This window comes from Culex pipiens, chromosome 2 (genome assembly GCF_016801865.2).
Source record: "Culex pipiens pallens isolate TS chromosome 2, TS_CPP_V2, whole genome shotgun sequence".
In the NCBI taxonomy this organism is placed as follows: Eukaryota; Metazoa; Arthropoda; class Insecta; order Diptera; family Culicidae; genus Culex; species Culex pipiens.
The window spans coordinates 115,148,876-115,168,942 of NC_068938.1; the positions used below are offsets into that span (position 1 = coordinate 115,148,876).

The 20,067-nt window shown below is 39.8% G+C and overlaps 1 protein-coding gene across 2 annotated transcripts in view; it reads right to left on the reverse strand.

Annotated features, from left to right (window-relative positions):
- Positions 1–10,757: 10,757 nt before the first annotated feature.
- The window catches only part of LOC120426638 (lachesin-like), a 50,786-nt gene continuing 41,476 nt past the window's right edge, over positions 10,758–20,067 (reverse strand). Inside the window, exons 9-11 of one of the 2 annotated variants that reach the window (XM_039591427.2) lie at positions 11,653–11,739; positions 11,292–11,399; positions 10,758–11,168 (exon numbers count right to left, since the gene is read on the reverse strand). In XM_039591427.2, coding sequence (XP_039447361.1) covers positions 11,002–11,168; positions 11,292–11,399; positions 11,653–11,739 — 362 coding nt within the window. In that variant the 3' untranslated portion in view covers positions 10,758–11,001. The remainder of the gene's footprint in view (positions 11,169–11,291; positions 11,400–11,652; positions 11,740–20,067) is intronic. The other variant, XM_039591428.2, reaches the window with a different exon arrangement.

A 20,067-nucleotide genomic window follows, 5' to 3' on the forward strand; every position in this document is an offset into this window, starting at 1 on the left:
TGCATCAAAAATTGTGTAAATTTGGCAGGTGTACAATTAAACGAAGTTGACTTTATAGCTGTCGGCCACCATTGCTAGTACCAACCACTAGTGTCTTCCTTTTTATCTACAAGGACTTCGCCGCCCTGGGCTCCTAAGTGTATGAAAGTATGGCACGGAGCGACGGCGCCGAATACCCATTTTTACACAAAGAATTTTAGAGCGCCCGCCGCGGGATTCGAACCGGCGACCTCTGGATTGGAGTCCAGTGCGCGGTCCGATTGATCCACACGGGCGGGGCAGGTGTACAATTGGTAGGTGTAATATTACCTCTTTTGATTTGATTTGATTTGATTTGATGTGATAACCAACAGGGCCACAAGGATGACCTATGTAGCGGTTGCCTAGAATTACAGTGGCTCAGACTTAAAGGGAGCATCTTCAAATTACTGCCGTATGAAGGGCCAAAAGGGGATGGTTGGACGCGAACCAGCAAAATCACTCACGGTGTCCTCAGGGGAAGAGAATCTCCTTCCGACAGTAGCCTCCAATAACTCCGAAAAAAGTCTGACAAAGCTGAAAAACAGGGCTCGCACCCTGTTGGGGGCCTAAAAGGGCGCGGCAGACAGCTGGAGACTGACAGAGGTCAATAGATCTAGTAATTAGACAATCCTTTAGAATTGTATAATTAATAAACTATTTCCCCCTTGTGACGTAGTTCTGGTCTTCCACTATCCACATCCAGTCTCCGCCATTACAGCATACCGTCCACTGCCCTGATGCTCCCTCCCCGATCCCCGGCATTGATTCTAACTACTAATAAAAAGGAAAATCATAGATGAGAATAGGTCAATGCGGATGGAGAGCAAATCGAGCTCAGTATCCCCTCACAAAGACTGGTAGTAAGTGTGAAAAAATAATGAAAATGAAAAGATAGTACGTCAATGCGGATGGATCGATGATCCCCTCACAAGGACATAAAAGAAACAGATGGTAGGAAGAGCAATAGAACAGAAAATCAGGAATAAGAACGTATGAAGAGCAACATGGACTCCCCCATCACAAAGACATCAGCTAAGATATATATAAAATGGAATGATCTCACCAAATTCCTCGATAATGGCTTGCATTTCTTGTAGAACCAGTCCCAACTCTTCATGACCCGAAATCATTTTGATCTGCGCAGCAAATGTGTGTGCTTCCTCAGCTAAATTCTTCGATTCATTCGTTCGATTGCCGAGAAATCGCGAAACTTCCGTTAACCTTCCTAGCGCGCTCTTGCCAACTTGCAAACAGGATCCAATTCCTTGAGATAAATGTCCATCTCGAATGCTGGTCGATCCATTGGGTTTCGTCACTCGTAACTTCAATGTTCCGATGGTACTCCAAAATTGACTCCAAATTTCTTTATCAACAAAACCGATCCAACGCGATTTAAAATTAAATGTCCAGATTCTTTTAGATACAGATCCATTTCAGGGTCATAACCAAACATTTTTATGAAACTTTTTTTAAAATTACAAAAATCGAACAAAATATGACGGAGCAAAGTTTTTTCGCGACCGCACGCACCGATTACTACGATCAATCGACCGGTAGGTGTAATATTACCTCTTTTGATTTAATATTACTTAATTTTAGACTGAAAAGTGGCGAAACACTGAAATTGTGGTGAATTTACATATTTTTATAAGCAAAATTACACATTTTCTGTCCGTTCCCAGAAAAAAAATGTGTTTAATAGCGTTTGTAGTTGCACAGCAAAAAATCCGATGGTAAAATCGCATGCAAAAGCATGCACATCACCTTCGTCAAAATAAACACTTAATATTACACACTACATGTACAATTTTTGCAAACACAAAAAAAAGTTGCAACCGACGGGATTTAAACCCAGCACCAACAGTAAGGGCTGGCGCCTTAGCCCACTCGGCCACCAGGGAAAAACGCATGTATGAGCTTGACATTTCGGTTAAGCAGGTTTCCCAGACTGATGGGCTACATATTTCTGGGTGAAAAATCACATAAAATTGCGTAAAATAATGCAATATTTATTTTACACCCAGGCTTTATCACTTTCGGGTCTACTAGGGTGACCCTCTTAGTTATTTCATGCTACAAGGCAAGGGGATCGAGACATAAAACTCAATGGGGTGAGTGAGTGGTCCAAATAACTCCCTTTTTGAACCTCAGGGTCGGCATAAATTATGCTCACGAGGCAGGAAAACACTGATGTTCGCTTTGAGATAAACTCCTCGGTTTTTTCGTCAAGTCGTCACTTTATTGGCCACGGCTTCCTCCTAAACCTGACCTTTCCTTCCGTCCTAACCCACTTCCTTAATGTCTATCTCCTACCTTAACACTCTTTCTTCCTCGTCCGTGGGCGGACCTGCTGCTCGGGGCCCCTCAGCTACTGCTGCCGCTGCTGCTGGATCTGCTGACGCGATCGCTGTCTCCGACCTCGGCCTGCTCGCGCTGCTCGCTGGCCTGGGGTGGCTTGTCGCGACCGTCGGCGTTCCGACGCACGGGTTGATGCTGCTGCAGCCTTCGCTTGACCCTCGTTTGCCTGCCCTCTGCGCGTCCTCGAGTGTGTTGACGAATTCGAGCTCCAGCTGTCCCCGAAGGTACCGCTGGTCTTGCCCGGGTTCCGGCGCAGGGTTGGTTGATGTAAGGCAGGTCTTCGGGTGTGGCTCGTGGTTCCCGGATGGAGGGCTCCCACGACTCAGCTTTGAGCGGCTGGTCGCTGGTCGACACCGATTGTGCACGGTGGACGGGTTGGGGATACCACTGGCGAGCCACGGGTTGCTCCGGGAGATCCGAGTCGCGGATTCCGGCTTTTGTAGCTAAAACTACGGGGTCCTGTGATGAGATGGGGAAACAAGATGGCGGGTACACTGGGCGTTGGTTTCAGGGCACGGATCAGGGTTGTTGACGGGTTCGCGGGTTTACCTGGATGTCCTGGGGTGTCTTGCACGGTCCTTCCGTGTCCTCCGTGAAGTCCTTCTCCTTGGCGAGTCGCGGCACTTCACTTTATTACGCCGCGGAGCTTTAAGCGTAGCTCGGACGGCTTTCTTCGCGATCTGTACGACGCGTACACTTTCCGATACACCGGGCAAATGGCCGATCTACGGCAGGACATGGAACCGCGAACCTCTGATCCGGCGAAGTCCCATATTTCGCCCCATCATCATCATCATCCTTTTCGCCACGGCTGCCAATTCTCGCGATCCTCTTCGGCCCTCTGGTGGTGGCTAGCGGCGATACTCCTTCTCATTGGCGATCTCATACGGGGTGGTCGCGCTCGCTCTCCGTGGGTGACACAAACCGAATCGTCTCACTCTCAACGAACACACTCGCTAACCTGCCCCTGTGTCACTGGAATTCACTCACTACACACCCACTGGTTACAGCTTTTTACACGCAGCAGGATTATTACTTTTTTAGCTGTGTAGTTTTATTCATGAAAAATTTCGCGACTATTGAACTGTTTCGATTGATCAAAGCAAAAAAATCAAAATATTCTAAAACTTTTTTATATTAATGAAAAACTATGAAAATTTGCTAAGCCAGTTTCATGAATCAAACTTTCAATGATTTTTCATATGATTTATGTATATGTAGATTTTTATAAGCGAATAATTAAACTAAAATTTGTAGTAATCATGCGTCAACTCATCGAGCAACTCGCACCTTTATCGCCGGAGGTTTCACTGCCTTTTATTGCCAACGTCGCGAGATAATATTTTACATAGAAATATTCCAACTGTTTCCCCCACCAGCAGTTATTGTTGAGAGTTAAATCTCTCGAGATGTTTGTTGTCAGCTTTTAACCAACCCCTTCCTTCGATGCTGAAACGTGGAGGGACCTTCCTAAATCTAGCCTTTGCCGGCTCTTAAGCTCTCTTGTCGCCGCGAATCTAGAGGAGCAATAATTTTTCTTTTATTATGGTAATTATTTTCACTTGATCTCCTTTCACGCGCCAATGTCCTGCCACCCCTCGTTGTTGGTTGAAATACCTGAAACCCAGCCAGCCAACCGACCAACCGTGGTGTTGGGGATGATGCCAGCAGCAGCAGAGCCTGGGTGACTGTTGTTACGACCCCAAGCCATGGCGCGCTTTGAATGAGGTGATGAAACCGTGGCCCACGAGGGAAAACGGCAAAGATTGGCATTCGCGAGGGGTGGAAGGTAAAAGTGGAATGTTAACAAGATAACAAGCATTGTGTTGGGCGTCATAATTTTCATATTCCCTTTGTAAAAAGCTTGTTAATTAAAATTATTGCATTCTTGATACTCCTAACGAGCGGTGGAAGTCGTGGGTGCTGCTCGCTAGAAGAGATCCACCTTGTGGGCGTCATTCTTGATTAATGTAATTAAAGCGTCACGGAATTCACTAATCGCTGCCGTTGCCGGCACTTGAGCCACTCCTCCCTCCGTGGAGCATTCGAGTGTAAACGATGAAGTTGATTTAATTTTGTGCAATTATCTGTAAACTCATTAAACTTCGAAAATTTTCTCGAAGCAGCTTATGGAATGCTGTGAAATGCTTTAAATTACGCTGGAACAAGCGATTTGGAATGTGCCGCTGACAATACAAACATGTTAATCATGTACCGATGAGTCACGACGAGCAAGTTGATGACCACGAGATGTCTCGTTGACAAACCTAACGTAGCCAAAAGTGATTTGAAAAGGGCACAAACCGAAAGAAAATGCTTAGGTCGAGCTCAAATTTTTTGTGGTTTCCTTGGCCAAAATAATTAGACCCGTATTTTTTTCTTTGGCCATTAGGGTGACCTACACCGTGATAGGGTGGTCCCAAAAGTGGCAATTTTTGTCAATTTTCGCAAAAAACACTTTTTTCAAAAAATCATAATTCCGCACCATTTCAACCGATTTTAGCTATCTTAGATTTATGCAAATAAAAGGTGGTTAGTTGGCCTTTCAAGGAAAAATAATTTGAGGACCGAAAGAAATCTTTTTTTTTTCAAAAACTGCGATATTTTTTTTTTGCGATGTTTTGGTTTTGCGTCTTTTAATTACGAAAATTTTGGTATCCAAACAGTTTTAGTGAAATTTTTTTTCTCGATTTTGCGTGCGGCGTGCGTTTCAAATTCCTATGTTCTTAACATTCTCGTTGGGAGCAGATGGGAATCGAACCTAGAACCATTCGCTTACAAAGCGAATACCGTAACCAGCCAGCAAATAAAATATTTTTTCAAAAAACTTCAAAATTTTAAAAGAAATAGAAGTTAAACCAACTTAAAACAATTAAAAGTTATGATTGTAAAACATTACGGGTCCGGTGGCGCAGAGGTTAGCGTGGTAGCCTCTCACCCCAGTGTGGCCTGGGTTCAATCCCAGACGGACCCGGTGGCATTTTTTGAGACGAGATTTGCCTGGATCACGGGAAGTAAAACGTCGGTCCATTAGCGTAAAAGAGGTTTTGAAACGAGCAGAAACTTGCAACAGAGACCACAAAAGTCCCGGGGTTTTTTTTAAGTGGATTGCTTTGCTTTTTTTTTATTGTAAAACAACTGGGCAGGTGTCAAATGCATTTAAAACTTTTTTAATTCAAATGTTAATACCATGGTTTGTAATTTCATTTTTTTTAAATATTTTTAAGCCCTCCCCCCTCGATTTTGGCTAGAGTCGAGGGACATAAAATTCAAAAAATATTTGCAACGGCCTTATTATAAATTTGTTCTCTGACATGCAACAACAGAAAATAAAAAGCAAAATTTGTGTAGTGCAGTGAAATCGACCACTCACTTGAAATTTAATGTTCTCACAGTGCCGGTTTATCAAATCAACAGATCCAACGCTTAAGTAAACAAATACCATAATGTGAAGGGGAGAATTTATTTGCAAACATGTCAAAACAAACAGAATTATCAATTGAAAACTTTTCCAACAATCTTTCACTTATTGAGAAATGTTACTATAACTTGTAGAAAATTTTACAGATGTTCCATCAGTGCGAGCGGATGGTCGTGTTTGTTAACGAAGTGAAAAAAATAGGATTATGCATGCAAATATTGAGTGAAGGGACGCGCTGGACGGGGGGGAATCATTCAATTATGTTCCATCAGTGCGAGCGGATGGTTGTGTTTGTTTACAAAGTGAAAAAAAAAACAGGATTGGGCAGAGTCCAATTTGCGATGCCTTTCCGTCGGGTCGAAAGATTTTTCGCGTCCGTCGCAGTTTGTTTTTCGTTTTTTCCGCGTGCGTGTGTGTGTTAAGGTGCGGCTGGCTCTGGTTGTCCCGATGACAGCTAGCCAGTCCGATTTGCGATCCCTTTCCGTCGGGTCGCAAGATTTTTCGTGTCCGTCGCGGCGTGCAACAACAACAAAACCCTATCATACCATTTCATCTCGATAAACATCGTAACTCGTCGTTCGCAAAGTTAATCAGTACCTCACTAAACATCAATCATTTAAAACTCGTGAAATCATCTCAAGTTAAAAATTACACTGTTTAACCCTTCAGTTTTAATTACAAATGATTTTGGTTCTATCTTTCCACAGCCGGCTGTCTAAGACTAGACCATTTCATTTAAAATTTAACAACCGATAAACGGGAAATGTCTCATCCGCAGCATCCGATTGTTTGCCTTGAGAATAATATATAACATCTTTCAACAAACACTATGATTTTGGGTCGCATCATCATCTTCTATGATGAATCCTGACCAAACACCCTATCCTACTAACAAGTTTTCAGGTTCCTGGCGCTCGTGGGGTGTAAGCACAGAGTAAATCAGCTGCCCTAGTAGCAACCTGCGCTAACTAACATTCCCGTCCCTTAAAATCGAGGTCTACAAACTGACATGGCGGGCGCCGTTGGTGGCCAATGACTGTTACCTATTCGCAATTGATCTAGCTTTAGCAATCATGGTGTTTTATCTTTTCGGCGCATTCATACATGCTGTTGATAAGGGAAACACTACTAGATCGTCGAAGCCTATGATCAGTAGTGCTGAAAGGATATTACGGTTCTGTTCAGCAACGGAGGGGCAACCATGGGTGATCTCTCATGCTCATGCTCATTTGTTCTCTGACATGCAACAACATATGACTTTAGGACCTTATTCAGGAAAGTTGTGACATTTTTTAAGTAATCGTGTATCAATATCTTATCATCGACTAACCTAAACTTAAGGCTGACATTTATCCCACTTTAAAAAGTTGATATCCCTTCAAAACGTAAAATGAATCCTCCACAAAAGCCATCGTCATAAATTCAATTACGGTGACGTGTCTATATATGGGATAATCGCCTGCCTGCCTTTCATTCCGAACATAATTAAATTGAGAGCAAAGTTTCCCATTGATAAGGAGCACTTTTCACCCGGAAACGATGAATGATGATGTGCGAAAATTATTGAATGAAGAAATGCAAAAGAAGTTTCAAGTGGCAAAAGCACGTAAAGTGATGGGAAAAGAAAAGGCATATCGAGTGAGCATATAACATTTCCAAGTGTGCGCGAGAGTGAGACGGGTATAATGGTGATAATGATAACGATAATGATGATGACATCAAGTTTCTATAGAGTAGTGAGCAAAATGAACCGAGATTGGAAATGGAGAGTGGTGCCATTGATTCAAACGGAGGGACATTTCTTGCGATTTTCACTACGGTGAGTTTTATGGCGCTCACAAACCAATTACGTAATTAAATGCCAGAGTGAGCTCAAAAGTTTTTGGGGAACTTCATCCTCGAGAAGAGAAGTGTCTCGTGTATAAAAGATATTTTAATTATTTTATGTGACCCAAAAGGCAGCTCAGATTACTGCCCCACCCATAAGGGCCCAACATTACGGGCGTGTGTGTGTGGCAGACGGGGCAAAATATAGAGAAACTTTTCGATCCTCGTGTGTTGTACCTACCACCATAAAACTCACCTTTTTCCCACGTGGCGCCAAAGAGGAAGTTCGTGTGTGTGTGCCAGAGCAGAGGCCCACAGCAAGAGAGTTAGACAAAAGAAAACCTTTTTATTTAGTGTTTAGTTAAGAATTCATTTTGATAAAGTTGTGATTTATGTTTCAAATTTTACTTCTTTGTTTCACGTGGCAAAAAACATACACACCCGCCGATTATGGTGCTTTGCTGTAGTTTCTTTTGGGTGTTTCGGAGCGCAGAGTTTTAAAAGTGCCAAGAGGTTAGTAAATAAAATTCAGCACACCCCCAGGTGCGAGTAAATTAATAAAACATTTAGGGGATACTTTTCACCTTTTAGTTTTTTTTTTAGTTTACAAACGAAAAAAAAACCTATGGGGGAAGAACATATCTAGAGTTTATGATTTATGGCAGCAGGCTTGGCCGTATGGTTACGCTGTTCGCTTTGTAAGCGGATGATCATGGGTTCGATTCCCATTTGCTCCAACCTTCTATCGGATGAAAAAGTAAATCATCGGTCCCGGCATTGGTTGTTGTTAGGCCATTCCAGGTGTGGGAGTCGTCTCCATGCTATAAAAACAAACAACACACCAAACCAAGTCTGCTCCGGTGGAATCGCTTGTGGCGGTTGGACTCGCAATCCAAAGGTCGTCAGTTCAAACACTGGGGTGGAAGGTTCCTTGGAGTAGAAAGAGGATTGGATGCTCTCCCCAATCAAGCTTTTTGACTCCTAGGTTCGAGCAGAAACTTGCAAAAGAGACCACAAAATACCTGGTGGTCGTTAATGTGGATGGTTTGATTTTATTGATTTGATTTATGGATGGTCCCTTCTTAATCTTTACGGTGTTACTGAAAGTCTCATTTTGTTTGAAAGTTCTCTGCGTTCAGCGATTGTCAACGCTCCATACAAAAACTATCTTAATCCACCTATGTGGTTGGAGCCTTCCTCACTCATTACCAACAATGGCTGTACACAAATTTCATCTATTTTTTAGATCCGGAATAAAAAAGTACATAAATATCACTTAAGGGGCCATATCTCGAGACAGGGTTGCCAGATCTTCAATGTTTTGGACTTGTTGAAAAGATTTTTTGATAACCTAACCAACGATGGGTCGGATGGTGGATCCGGACATAGTTTACATACATTTAAGTGAGATCCGGCTTCCAAAAAGTATATAAATATCAATTAAGGGGCTATATCTCGAGACAGGATTGCCAGATCATCAATGTTTTGGACTCGTTGGAAAGGTCTTTTGATAACCTAACCAACGATGGGTCGGATGGTGGATCCGGACATAGTTTACATACATTTAAGTGAGATCCGGCTTCCAAAAAGTACATCAATATCACTTAAAGGGCCATATCTCGAGACAGGGTTGCCAGATCTTCAATGTTTTGGACTCGTTGGAAAGGTCTTTTGATAACCTAACCAACGATGGGTCGGATGGTGGACCCGGACATAGTTTAAATACATTTAAGTGAGATCCGGCTTCCAAAAAGTATATTAATATCAATTAAGGGGCCATATCTCGAGACAGGGTTGCCAGATCATCAATGTTTTGGACTCGTTGGAAAGGTCTTTTGATAACCTAACCAACGATAGGTCGGATGATGGACCTGGACATAGTTTACATACATTTAAGTGAGTTCCGGATATATGTGAAAACCCATTTTTATACATAACTTTTGAACTACTTATCGAAACATCAATCTCTATAAAACTCGATCTATGGGACCCTAAACCAAGTCGAATGCAACAGGTTCGGGTCAAATCGGTTCAGCCAGTGCCGAGAAACATGAGCTAGTTTGTTGATCACATACATACATACACACACACATACACACACACATACACACACACATACACACACATACACACACACATACACACACACATACACACAGACATTTGTTCAGTTTTCGATTCTGAGTCGATATGTATACATGAAGGTGGGTCTACGACGTTTTTATATAAAGTTCATTTTTAGAGCAGGATTATAGCCTTACCTCAGTGAGGAAGGCAAAATGTATGGAAATTGTCCACGAGGGGGGGGGGGGGGTGTTTGACATTTCAAACAAGTGTCCACGGTGTTTATGGATGGTCCCTAGAGGTACTAACCCATTCGCAAATATATGAAGTGAAATTACACAACCCGACATTTTTTAAGTTTCATCAAGGTATGAAAGATTTTGGGCCTCTGAACTTGCTAAAATCGACAGAATTGATGTCAGTGAATTTTCTGTCAATCAATAAAATTGTAAATTTTGGGTATAAATGCTGAGCAACCATGTGCACCCCATGCTTATAAGAGGGTACGCATGGTTGCTTAAGATGATTCCGTAGCATTTATAACCGCAATTTACAATTTAACTGATTCAATTCTGTCGATTAGAGCGAGTTCAGGGAGTTGAGCTATATATCATACCTTGATGAAACGGAAACGTTTACTAACAACAACTTAAAAATGTTGAGTTTTGTTATATGTGCTGTTTTTTGGTGTCACACGTGTTTTAACTGCTTAAATACTTATACATTCAAACATACACGATTTGAACTAAATTAATTGTTTGATGAATTCCAGGGATTCGATCACTGGCGTGTAGGTTTAAAAAATGATGTTGAAAATTATCGCATTAGTGACCAAAGTGCTCTAGAAAACGACACTAATAAAAAGTATTTTTATTCTCACATACATCTCAAGGGCAGAGCGCCAGCTTCTGTTACTTCCAATCAAGCTAATATTTGGCCCTTGAATGCCCACATAACAGTCATTTTTGTTACATTCTAGTAAGCATGCTTTATATTACAAAATGGATGGTTTCGGATTTTAGTAAGAACAAACAAAGATTTATTTTATTACAAAACTTTTCTGACTTTATTTGTATAACATTATCTTCTCGAAGTTTGCCTGTCGCATTTATCTTTTTCTTCAATATTCACTATATTTTGATTTGCTAATCTGTTTTTTTTTTCTCTATTTTGCATCTGACGAGATTATGATCAAGTAAATATTTCAATTATATTATTTTTCTTTTCTTTTTCTTCTTTATTTAGCATGGATTTTTATTCCTGTGTGTGTGTTAATTCTACTGCACCTACGACTCAATCCGTGGATTAAATCACCTCAGAAAATGTATCATAAGCAACGCGAGCAGTACAGTCAAGTCCATCCGGGCGGTAAAGTGTCGCCCCACGGAGGCGTCCGACTTTGTGTCGTTATCGACAAACGCTTCCTTTTCCCGTTGATCCTCAAGATTGGCGGAGTTTTCCCTGTAGCGGTCTCGATCTGGAATGGGAAATTATAAATGGAAAAGAATATGTATGAGGAGTGTTATCATTTTATTATTAAAACGTAGGCGGGAAAGCCTCATAATTAGGTTAATAAATCATACAGCAAAGCTTCATTTACCTTTATCTTTGGATAAATCCATATTTCGCAGCTCACCGCTGTCACTCATGTGGATTTTGTTAGACGATGACGAGTATTCATCAAATGGCCGATAGATTTTGTTTTTGTCTGCAGAAGGAAAAAAGTGAAGTTTCATTTATGTAAAGTTGTTGGTCAATGCTTTTGTTGGAAAATTAGAGTTTTTTATGGTTTGATAAATGGAATGCATACACGAGTAGAAATCCTTTAAACTAATCCGGTAGCTCTTTGTTGTCGAGTTGCTAAACATTGAAATATTTACAAAATCTTCTTTTTGTCATTTTTAAAACATTTTTGCTAACGGTTTTGCTTACAGGATTTCTTTCCGTGTTGAAATACTTACGGTTCTTACGGTACGGAGTTTCCGTTGTGATTGGCAACGTGGTTGTTGTTGGAGGAGTAGTGGGAGTTGTGGTGGTCGACGGAATGTCTGAAAGAATAGTTCAACGAAAGAAGACAAAAAAATCAATGATTACGACCAACAAATTGGATGCCAACGAGAGGCTCGTTGGTAACACATTCACCGGTCATTCATGCAAATTAAGTGCACTTTGACTCCAAAGTGTGACACTCAAGTATACAACAATCGGTCCGAGAGTAATTCCATTCATAATTCGAATTTATTCGTCCTCTCTGATGGATACCCGAGGCGAATGGAAATTGCAGGGACAAAACGCTTCCAACTTTCTGTCCGCCTGACAGCTGAAGCTGTGTGAATATGAATCCGTTTGCCACTGTGGGATATAATTCACATTTAGAAGTTCATTCCATTGTTTGCGTCACTTAAAATTCATAACCACCTTCGCACAAGCCACATTTTCAAGGGAGGAGGACATGCTTCGAATAAGCCAGGAATAACAGATTCACAACATTAAACGAACTGTGTTTACAGGACGAGCACTATTATACTTTACAAATCAAGTTTCATTCCAGGGAGGTATAAATATGAATGGAACAAGCTCCGGCAGCCAGTACAAGCAAAGCTCTAGGAAATAGAGTCATACAAACTAGAATCTGCCATTCGGCTGTGTGTTTGGGTCCCTTTTCGGAGTGCCGAGAGAAACACTTCCTTCCGGATGCCTTGTTCTGGGTTTTGCAGCAGCAGTAGCAATGGCACAACAAAGGTCCACCAGGATCGTTCCTCCTGATGCTCGGTTGCTCTTTCCTAGCATCTCACGCATAACTGAGATTCGGAGCATATTTCGAATACATTGTGGTGCAGCATCAGCAGCAAACCAAACCCCGAGCATGCCGCAAAGCATGGCAAGAGAAAATTATTTTCTACTCCAAGGGGGGTCCACCGCTAGGTGGTGGTGGTGCTGCTGCTGCTGCTGCGTCAGGTTCAACTGTGAACCCTTGCGATGGGCCCCTCGAAGCCGATTACCGAACGAGGAGAATAAATTGCCACAGTTGGTCGGTGGGATACGTGTATGATTTTATTTGTTATTAAACAATTTCGAAAGCACAGCTAGCAGTCCTCACAATCGAGTCCCGTACGGACGACAAAAGTCATGTGTCCTGGGGCGACGATTCGTACCGGGCAAAGATTTGTTCATTAATTCGAGCTTGTACCACAAAAGGAGTAGCTGGTTAAAATTGCAACTTGTTTTGCTGGTTTCGATTGAATTTGAGCTGAAATCCATGCAAAATCTCAAAAGTGCTTATACAGTTATTCCAACAACAAAAGTTTATTTACCATGCGTCTCCATGTAGGCTACATTTTTCATTTCTCTCATGAAGATTTTTTAATAAATTAGCAATTCTCCACCAAATTCGGAAATGGATTTTACTTTTTTTTATTTAGCTCAAACTTTGTGGAGAACATAAAAGTAATTTTGTGCCATTGGTTCACCCATAAAAGTCTCCATGCAATTTTGGAAGCTGTTTGTGTGTGTGTGTGGTCCAATCCAATACCCGCTGGCCGGCAGCGAAATTATGGGAAAGTATAGTTTGTATCAGACTTGGGTTATGCTGATACAGCTTATCTCAGTCCCGGGTATTAGGTGGTGTTAGCCCTCGCGCTGCTTCCAGTGACCCATTTCAGAATGACAGAGCTCCTTGCGGTCCAATTCCGAGGTCACTGGGCATTGACTGGCCCCGCCTAAAGGTAAAGCAAGGACCAGACGGGTCCTCGATCTATCTTTAAACTTCCAATCCCATCAGGCAAAACAGGGATCGGCGCGTATTTAGTAAATTGCTAGCAAAAATATGTCAGGTTTTTCAAAATGTCCAATATGGACTGATCTCACCAAATTCACGAAGCAGCTGCCTCTTGTTTTCCTTATATGATGATGATGGCCAGGTCCAGTCACGACGTTTTCCATACGCGACGCAGATTCACAATATGCCAACATACCACAACGACGACGGCGAATTCACGCGAAATGACCGAAATAATCGTCGCGACATTTTACGAATTTTACGATTTTGGAACAGATTGATGGATTATGATCAAAAATATCGTGAAACGACGCTTTCGATTATAAATTTACGAACAAAATAAATCAGGAATTTTTTTCGTAGTTCCTAGGCAACTGTTGACAAAATTCTGGCACTACTGTACCACAACCAAAACAAGCACTCATATAGAGATACAGTCATGCCTCGGTTTTGCACGCCTCGGTTTTGCACTGCCCCGGTTTTGCACCGTTCAGCTGCCTCGGTTAAGCACGGCCGAGTGCTTAACTGAAGCACAGAGCTTATGGGATTTTGGTTATATGGGAGACATTGGCTATAATTCTATGAATAATCATGCAAACATCAAAAAATTATAGTGTTTTGGAATCGGGATGATGTCAGTTATCCATTAAAATTATTATTTCATGAAATTTTTCACAAAAATACGTATTTTTCCTGTATTTCGAAAATGCATTTTTTTCTCTAAAAAATCCAAAAATATTTGTTATTGCAATATGGGTATCAGATGATCAGGTTTTTTTCATACATTTTGGATGTAACAACAACATTTTTAGAAAATACTCAAAATATTCACAAAACTACGTTTTTTCGAAAAAATACTCAAAATTTCAATTTTTACAATATGGGTATCAAACGATCGGGATTTTTTCATACATTTCGAATGTAATACCAACATTTTTAGAAAATACTCAAAATTTTCACAAAACTACGTATTTTCGAAAAAAATACTCAAAATTTCCGTTTTTACAATGTGGGTATCAAACGATCGGGATTTTTTCATACATTTCGAATGTAATAACAATTTTTTTTGAAAATACTCCAAATTTTCACAAAACTACGTATTTTCGAAAAAAATACTCAAATTTTCAATTTTTACAATATGGGTATCAAACGATCGGGATTTTTTCATACATTTCGAATGTTATAACATTTTTTTTAAATACTCAAAATTTTCACAAAACTACGTATTTTCGAAAAAAATACTCAAAAATTCCGTTTTTACAATGTGGGTATCAAACGATCGGGATTTTTTCATATATTTCGAATGTAATAACAAAATTTTTTTGAAAATACTCAAAACTTTCACAAAACTACGTATTTTCGAAAAAAATACTCAAAATTTCCTTTTTTAAGATGTGGGTATTAAACGATCGGGATTTTTTAATACATTTCGAATGTAATCAATTTTTTTGAAAATTCTCAAAATTTTCACAAAACTTCTTATTTAAAAAAAATCAGTTATTGCGGTTATTGTTATATTATTATATTATTATCGTTTGATACCCATATTGTAAACATTGAAATTTCGAGTATTTTTTTCGAAAATACGTAGTTTTGTGAAAATTTTGAGTATTTTCAAAAAATGTTTTTATAACATTCGAAATGTATGAAAAAATCCCGATCGTTTGATACCCACATTGTAATTATTGAAATTATGAGTATTTTTTTTTCGAAAATACGAAGTTTTTTGAAAATTTTGAGTATTTTCAAAAAATGTTGTTATTACATTCGAAATGTATGAAAAAATCCCGATCGTTTGATACCCATATTGTAAAAATTGAAATTTTGAGTATTTTTTTTCGAAAATACGTAATTTTGTGAAAATTTTGAGTATTTAAAAAAAATTGTTATTACATTCGAAATGTATGAAAAAATCCCGATCGTTTGATACCCGTATTGTAAAAATTGAAATTTTGAGTATTTTTTTCGAAAATACGTAGTTTTGTGAAAATTTGGAGTATTTTCAAAAAATATTGTTATTACATTCGAAATGTTTGAAAAAATCCCGATCGTTTGATACCCATATTGTAAAAATTGAAATTTTGAGTATTTTTTCGAAAAAACGTAGTTTTGTGAAAATTTTGAGTATTTTCTAAAAAATTTATTATTACATCCAAAATGTATGAAAAAAATCTGATCATTCGATACCCATATTGCAATAACAATATATTTTTGGTTTCTTTAGAGAAAAAATATGCATTTTCGAAATACAGGAAAAATACGTATTTTTGTGAAAACTTTCATGAAATAATAATTTCAATGGATAGCTGACATCATCCCGATTCCAAAACACTATAATTTTTTGATGTTTGCATGATTTTTCGTACGATTAAAGCCAATGTCTCCCATATAGCCAAAATCCCATAAGCTCTGTACCTCGGTTATGCACGCCTCGGTTTTGCATCCCCCATATGCGGTGCTAAACCGAGGCACGACTGTATCCACGCGCGAGAGTGTGTTAGTTTGGAGTTTAGTTACTCGCAGACACAGGCAAATCGAGTAGTCTGTCAAAATCAGCTGTGTCCTTTGTTATACCACGAGCACGTGGTAAACAGCTGGTTTTTACAGGCGACTAGTCTACTCGATTTGCCTATGTCTGCGTAAAAATAGTGTAAACAAAATCAGCTGCTTGAAATTCAGCCAATCACAATCGATCAAAACCAAAACAATACTTTAAATACGAATACTAACACAGAATCATGGTGTGCGTGAGAGAAACCGTGGAGATCTCTATTCCCGAAAGAGAGTGAGAGAGGTGAGCGTCATGAGCGTGAGAACCTGTACGTGCCCATGCAGCAAAACTGACGTTTAACCTTAATTTGACAAGCAAGGCATTGCGCTACCCAAAGCACAATAACAACACAAATATGAAGAAGAAAAAAACCATAACAATGATGAAAATCTTGAAAAATTAAAACTATTTGCACTAGATTTCACTTGTTTTCTCTTTTGTATGTCAATTTGAATCATTACAGCACAAGGAAAACTTTAAAATCCACGAGAAACGCGCCAAAAAGTTAAAATTGTCGAGGACCGACCGAACACCGAACTTCTTCCTCTCACAGACAAGCGAACTCCTTCCCATGCAATTTTGGAAGCTGTTCATACAAAAATGGTACGTTAATATTCGAAAATCTGTAACTTTCCAAGCATTTTTTTTTATTGATTTAGTGTCTTCGGGAAAGTTGTACGTATTGATGAGTATACGGTACACGGAAAAGAAAATTTTAGTGATTTTTTAATTAACTTTTTTTTGGCAAAAAAAAATCAGGTTCCCAAGATCCGTATTTTTATTTTTTTTAATTTTTTTTTATATGTTTTAGAGGACAGAACTCCGAATTATTTGTTTTTTTAAATTGTGATTTTTGTTAAAAAATTAAACCTTGTACTATTTATTTATTTATTTTTGACCTCATTTTTTATTTAAAATCGAATTTGCAATTGAAAAGTACTTTAAAAAGTTTTGATTAAGCACGGTTTTCAAAAGCCATTCAAAGTTAAATTTTGTCCGAAAATTCCGATTTTATACTTTTTTAAAATAGTGATTGTCCATTCCTGAAAATATTTGTTTCTAATATTTCCTACAATTTCGTCTAAAAACATTGAAGATTGGACCACTGGTTGCTGAGGTACAGCAAATAAAAGAAAAAGAAACAGGAAAATAACTAATAACTAATAACTAATAACTATTAACTAATAACTAAATTAGTTTTTTTTAGTCTCACCCAAACAACTAATGGTCCAATTTCAATTTTTAAATATGAAACATTCGTGAAATTTTACAATCTTTTCGAAATTAATATTGTGTTTTTTTTATCAAGACTAACATTTCAAAAGGGCCTAACATTCAATATTTTGTTGTGAAAAAAGGTAAATACTAAAAAAAAATACGTGTATTTTTTTCTAAATAGTCCTCATCAATACCTACAACTTAGCCGAAGACACCAAATCAATCAAGAAATTTAAGTCTGCAATTAGTAGAGAAGCGAGTCAGACGTGCGTCCCTCATATACCAATTAAGTGGATCGGCGGATTTGAAGAAGCTAAAGAATGCTGAAGCGCTACCTGCAAAGCCATTTTTGTGAAAACATCGTCATCGGATACGGTGCCGGGTGACCGGGTTTATCAAATCTGGTGCTTTACGATCTTCCATTCGCTTGTGTGCTGATGGACTCAAAATTCTGCTACATACCAGAAAGGATTACAACTACGTTCGGGATTTCCTGAACAACACAAAGATTGAATACTACAGCCATGACGATCCAGGTAAACGACCCATGAAACATGTCCTCCGTTGCCTGTACGACAAGGATGTGAGTGTGCTGAACAGAGTTCGGAAAACCACTCACACTCACAAATCGAGTAGGCTTCCTCACAGCAAACACTCTCGATACTCACCGTGAGTGTGAGGGCTGAGTAAATTTACTCATATTTGAGTAAAATGAGGGCGTGAGTAGGCCGTTTCCAACAATTTGTTATTTCCAAAATCAATGACCACATCAATCCAAAATCAAGTGTCTTTAACAATCGGTTGTACATTCGAGGTAGCGTCAATGTCTATAAATCCGAAGGTTATGTGTTGGTATTAATGTGGTATCAATTTTTTTTTTGTCTGTCTGGTATTTTTTTTATTGCTTCAAAAGAATCCTGAGATTGTCAAAGTCCAGCGGATGGGCAATTATTTTCATAATTTTAAGACCGGTCGAATCCGTTGAAGATTAACCTACCGCAGGATAAATCGGAGGCCACAGACGGGGGCAGCTTCTGCGGATGGATGTTGGCAGCCATACCAAAAGAAGATGGCCGTGTTGCTGTGGGTAATGGTCACTTCCTTCGACAGCTGTGCAACTGTGGCCACTCTCGGTCGCTGACAGTTCTACTAATATATCTTGCCTAAGAACCAGGACACGCCAATGGAGCCTCAGCGGCCGCCGGTGGCCCTAGCCAAAAGCTGTCAAAAGCACTGGATCGGCCTTTTTTAGTTTTCAGTGAACCTCCAAGCCGGCGGCTATTGCAACTTCTTCGGCATGTCCCGATTCTGAACCAAAACACATTTGTAGAACTGTCGACGACCGGGAGTGGCCACTTACCTCAGCAACACGGCCATCCACTGCTGGTAAAGCTGTTAAAATCCACCCGCAGAAGCATCCCCCGTCTAAACAACCTCCGACCTATCCGTCGGTAGGACAGCTGGAAGCTGACAACAAACTTTGTGATTAAAAAAAATTAACTGGCTGAAAAAAAAACCAGATAAAAATCAGGATTTGAACCACTGTGATAAAAAAAACTTCTTATTGATAGCACTGCGCCTCTACCATCAGGACTACTTTTTCGCTGTTGAATGAACAAGAAAATCACCGATGTAGAGTTTGACATCTCGAAATTTGTTTTCTAAAATAGCCCTCATGAGCGCTCAAAGCCCTCTTTGTGAGTAAATGAGGAAGGCCCTCACACTCACCGAGAGTGATGAGTAATTTACTCGCAGGTAACTAAGTTTTTCCTCATAGTTGAGTAACTCGTGAGTGAGTTTCCGAACTCTGGTGCTGAAAGAAGAGCTCAAAACTCTCAAGTTGAACGTGATCGAAGTCTTCAAGATGACGAGACACAACAAGGACATCAAGTATCGTGATCAACTTTTTAGCTGGGTCATCTTGAGAAAGGATCAACAACGCCGTCTGAGCTGAAGGCAGTTCGGGCAATTTTCAACACCATCGTGACTTGGGAACGTTATCGTCCTGTGCACCGTGACGTGACGCAATGTTCAAACTACTTGCAGTTTGGACATGGTGGAAGGAACTGTTTCATCAAGAGTCGTTGTGCAACCTGCGGAGGTGAGCATAAAACTCAAGCTTGCGAAAAAATCAACGAGAGCATCGAGGCCAAATGCTTCAATTGTGGTGGCGACCATTCGACCAAGAATCGAAGCTGCCCAAAACGTGCTGAGTTTGTTAAAATTCGGCAGCAAGCGACGACGAGGCACCAACCAAATCGTCGCAAAACTCCACCAGCATACACGGACGTAGATTTTCCTGCTTTGGCGTCACCAGGAGCAGGATCTGTTCGAGTGGTTCCAAATCTGCAGACATTGCCGTTGAATCAGCGGCAAAAAGTTGCAGAAAATACAACACCTCCAGGTTTCAGTCAGCAACTGAGGAAAACCCTACCAGCATCAACGGATGAAGGCAGTAGTGACCTGTTTTCACCACAAGAACTTCTGAACATTTTCATCGAGATGACAACAACACTGCGTGGGTGCAAAACTCGTCAGGAACAAGTAAGAACCCTTGGAGGATTTATCTTGAAATACAGTTCGTAGTTTACTCGTTCTAATGATTTTGAATATTTCAATGAATTTACTTTTTGTTTAGTTTTAAGTTAGGATTAGTTGTTAAAGTGATTTTTTTTCTTTTTTACCCAAATGTATTCGATTCATTACAAAAATTTAAAACAATTGGAAGTAAATAAATGAATGTAACAGTTTATAATAAAACGAAAAATACAACATAGATGAAGAGCATTTACCACTAAGAATGTAAATGAAATGTAATTATTATAAGAA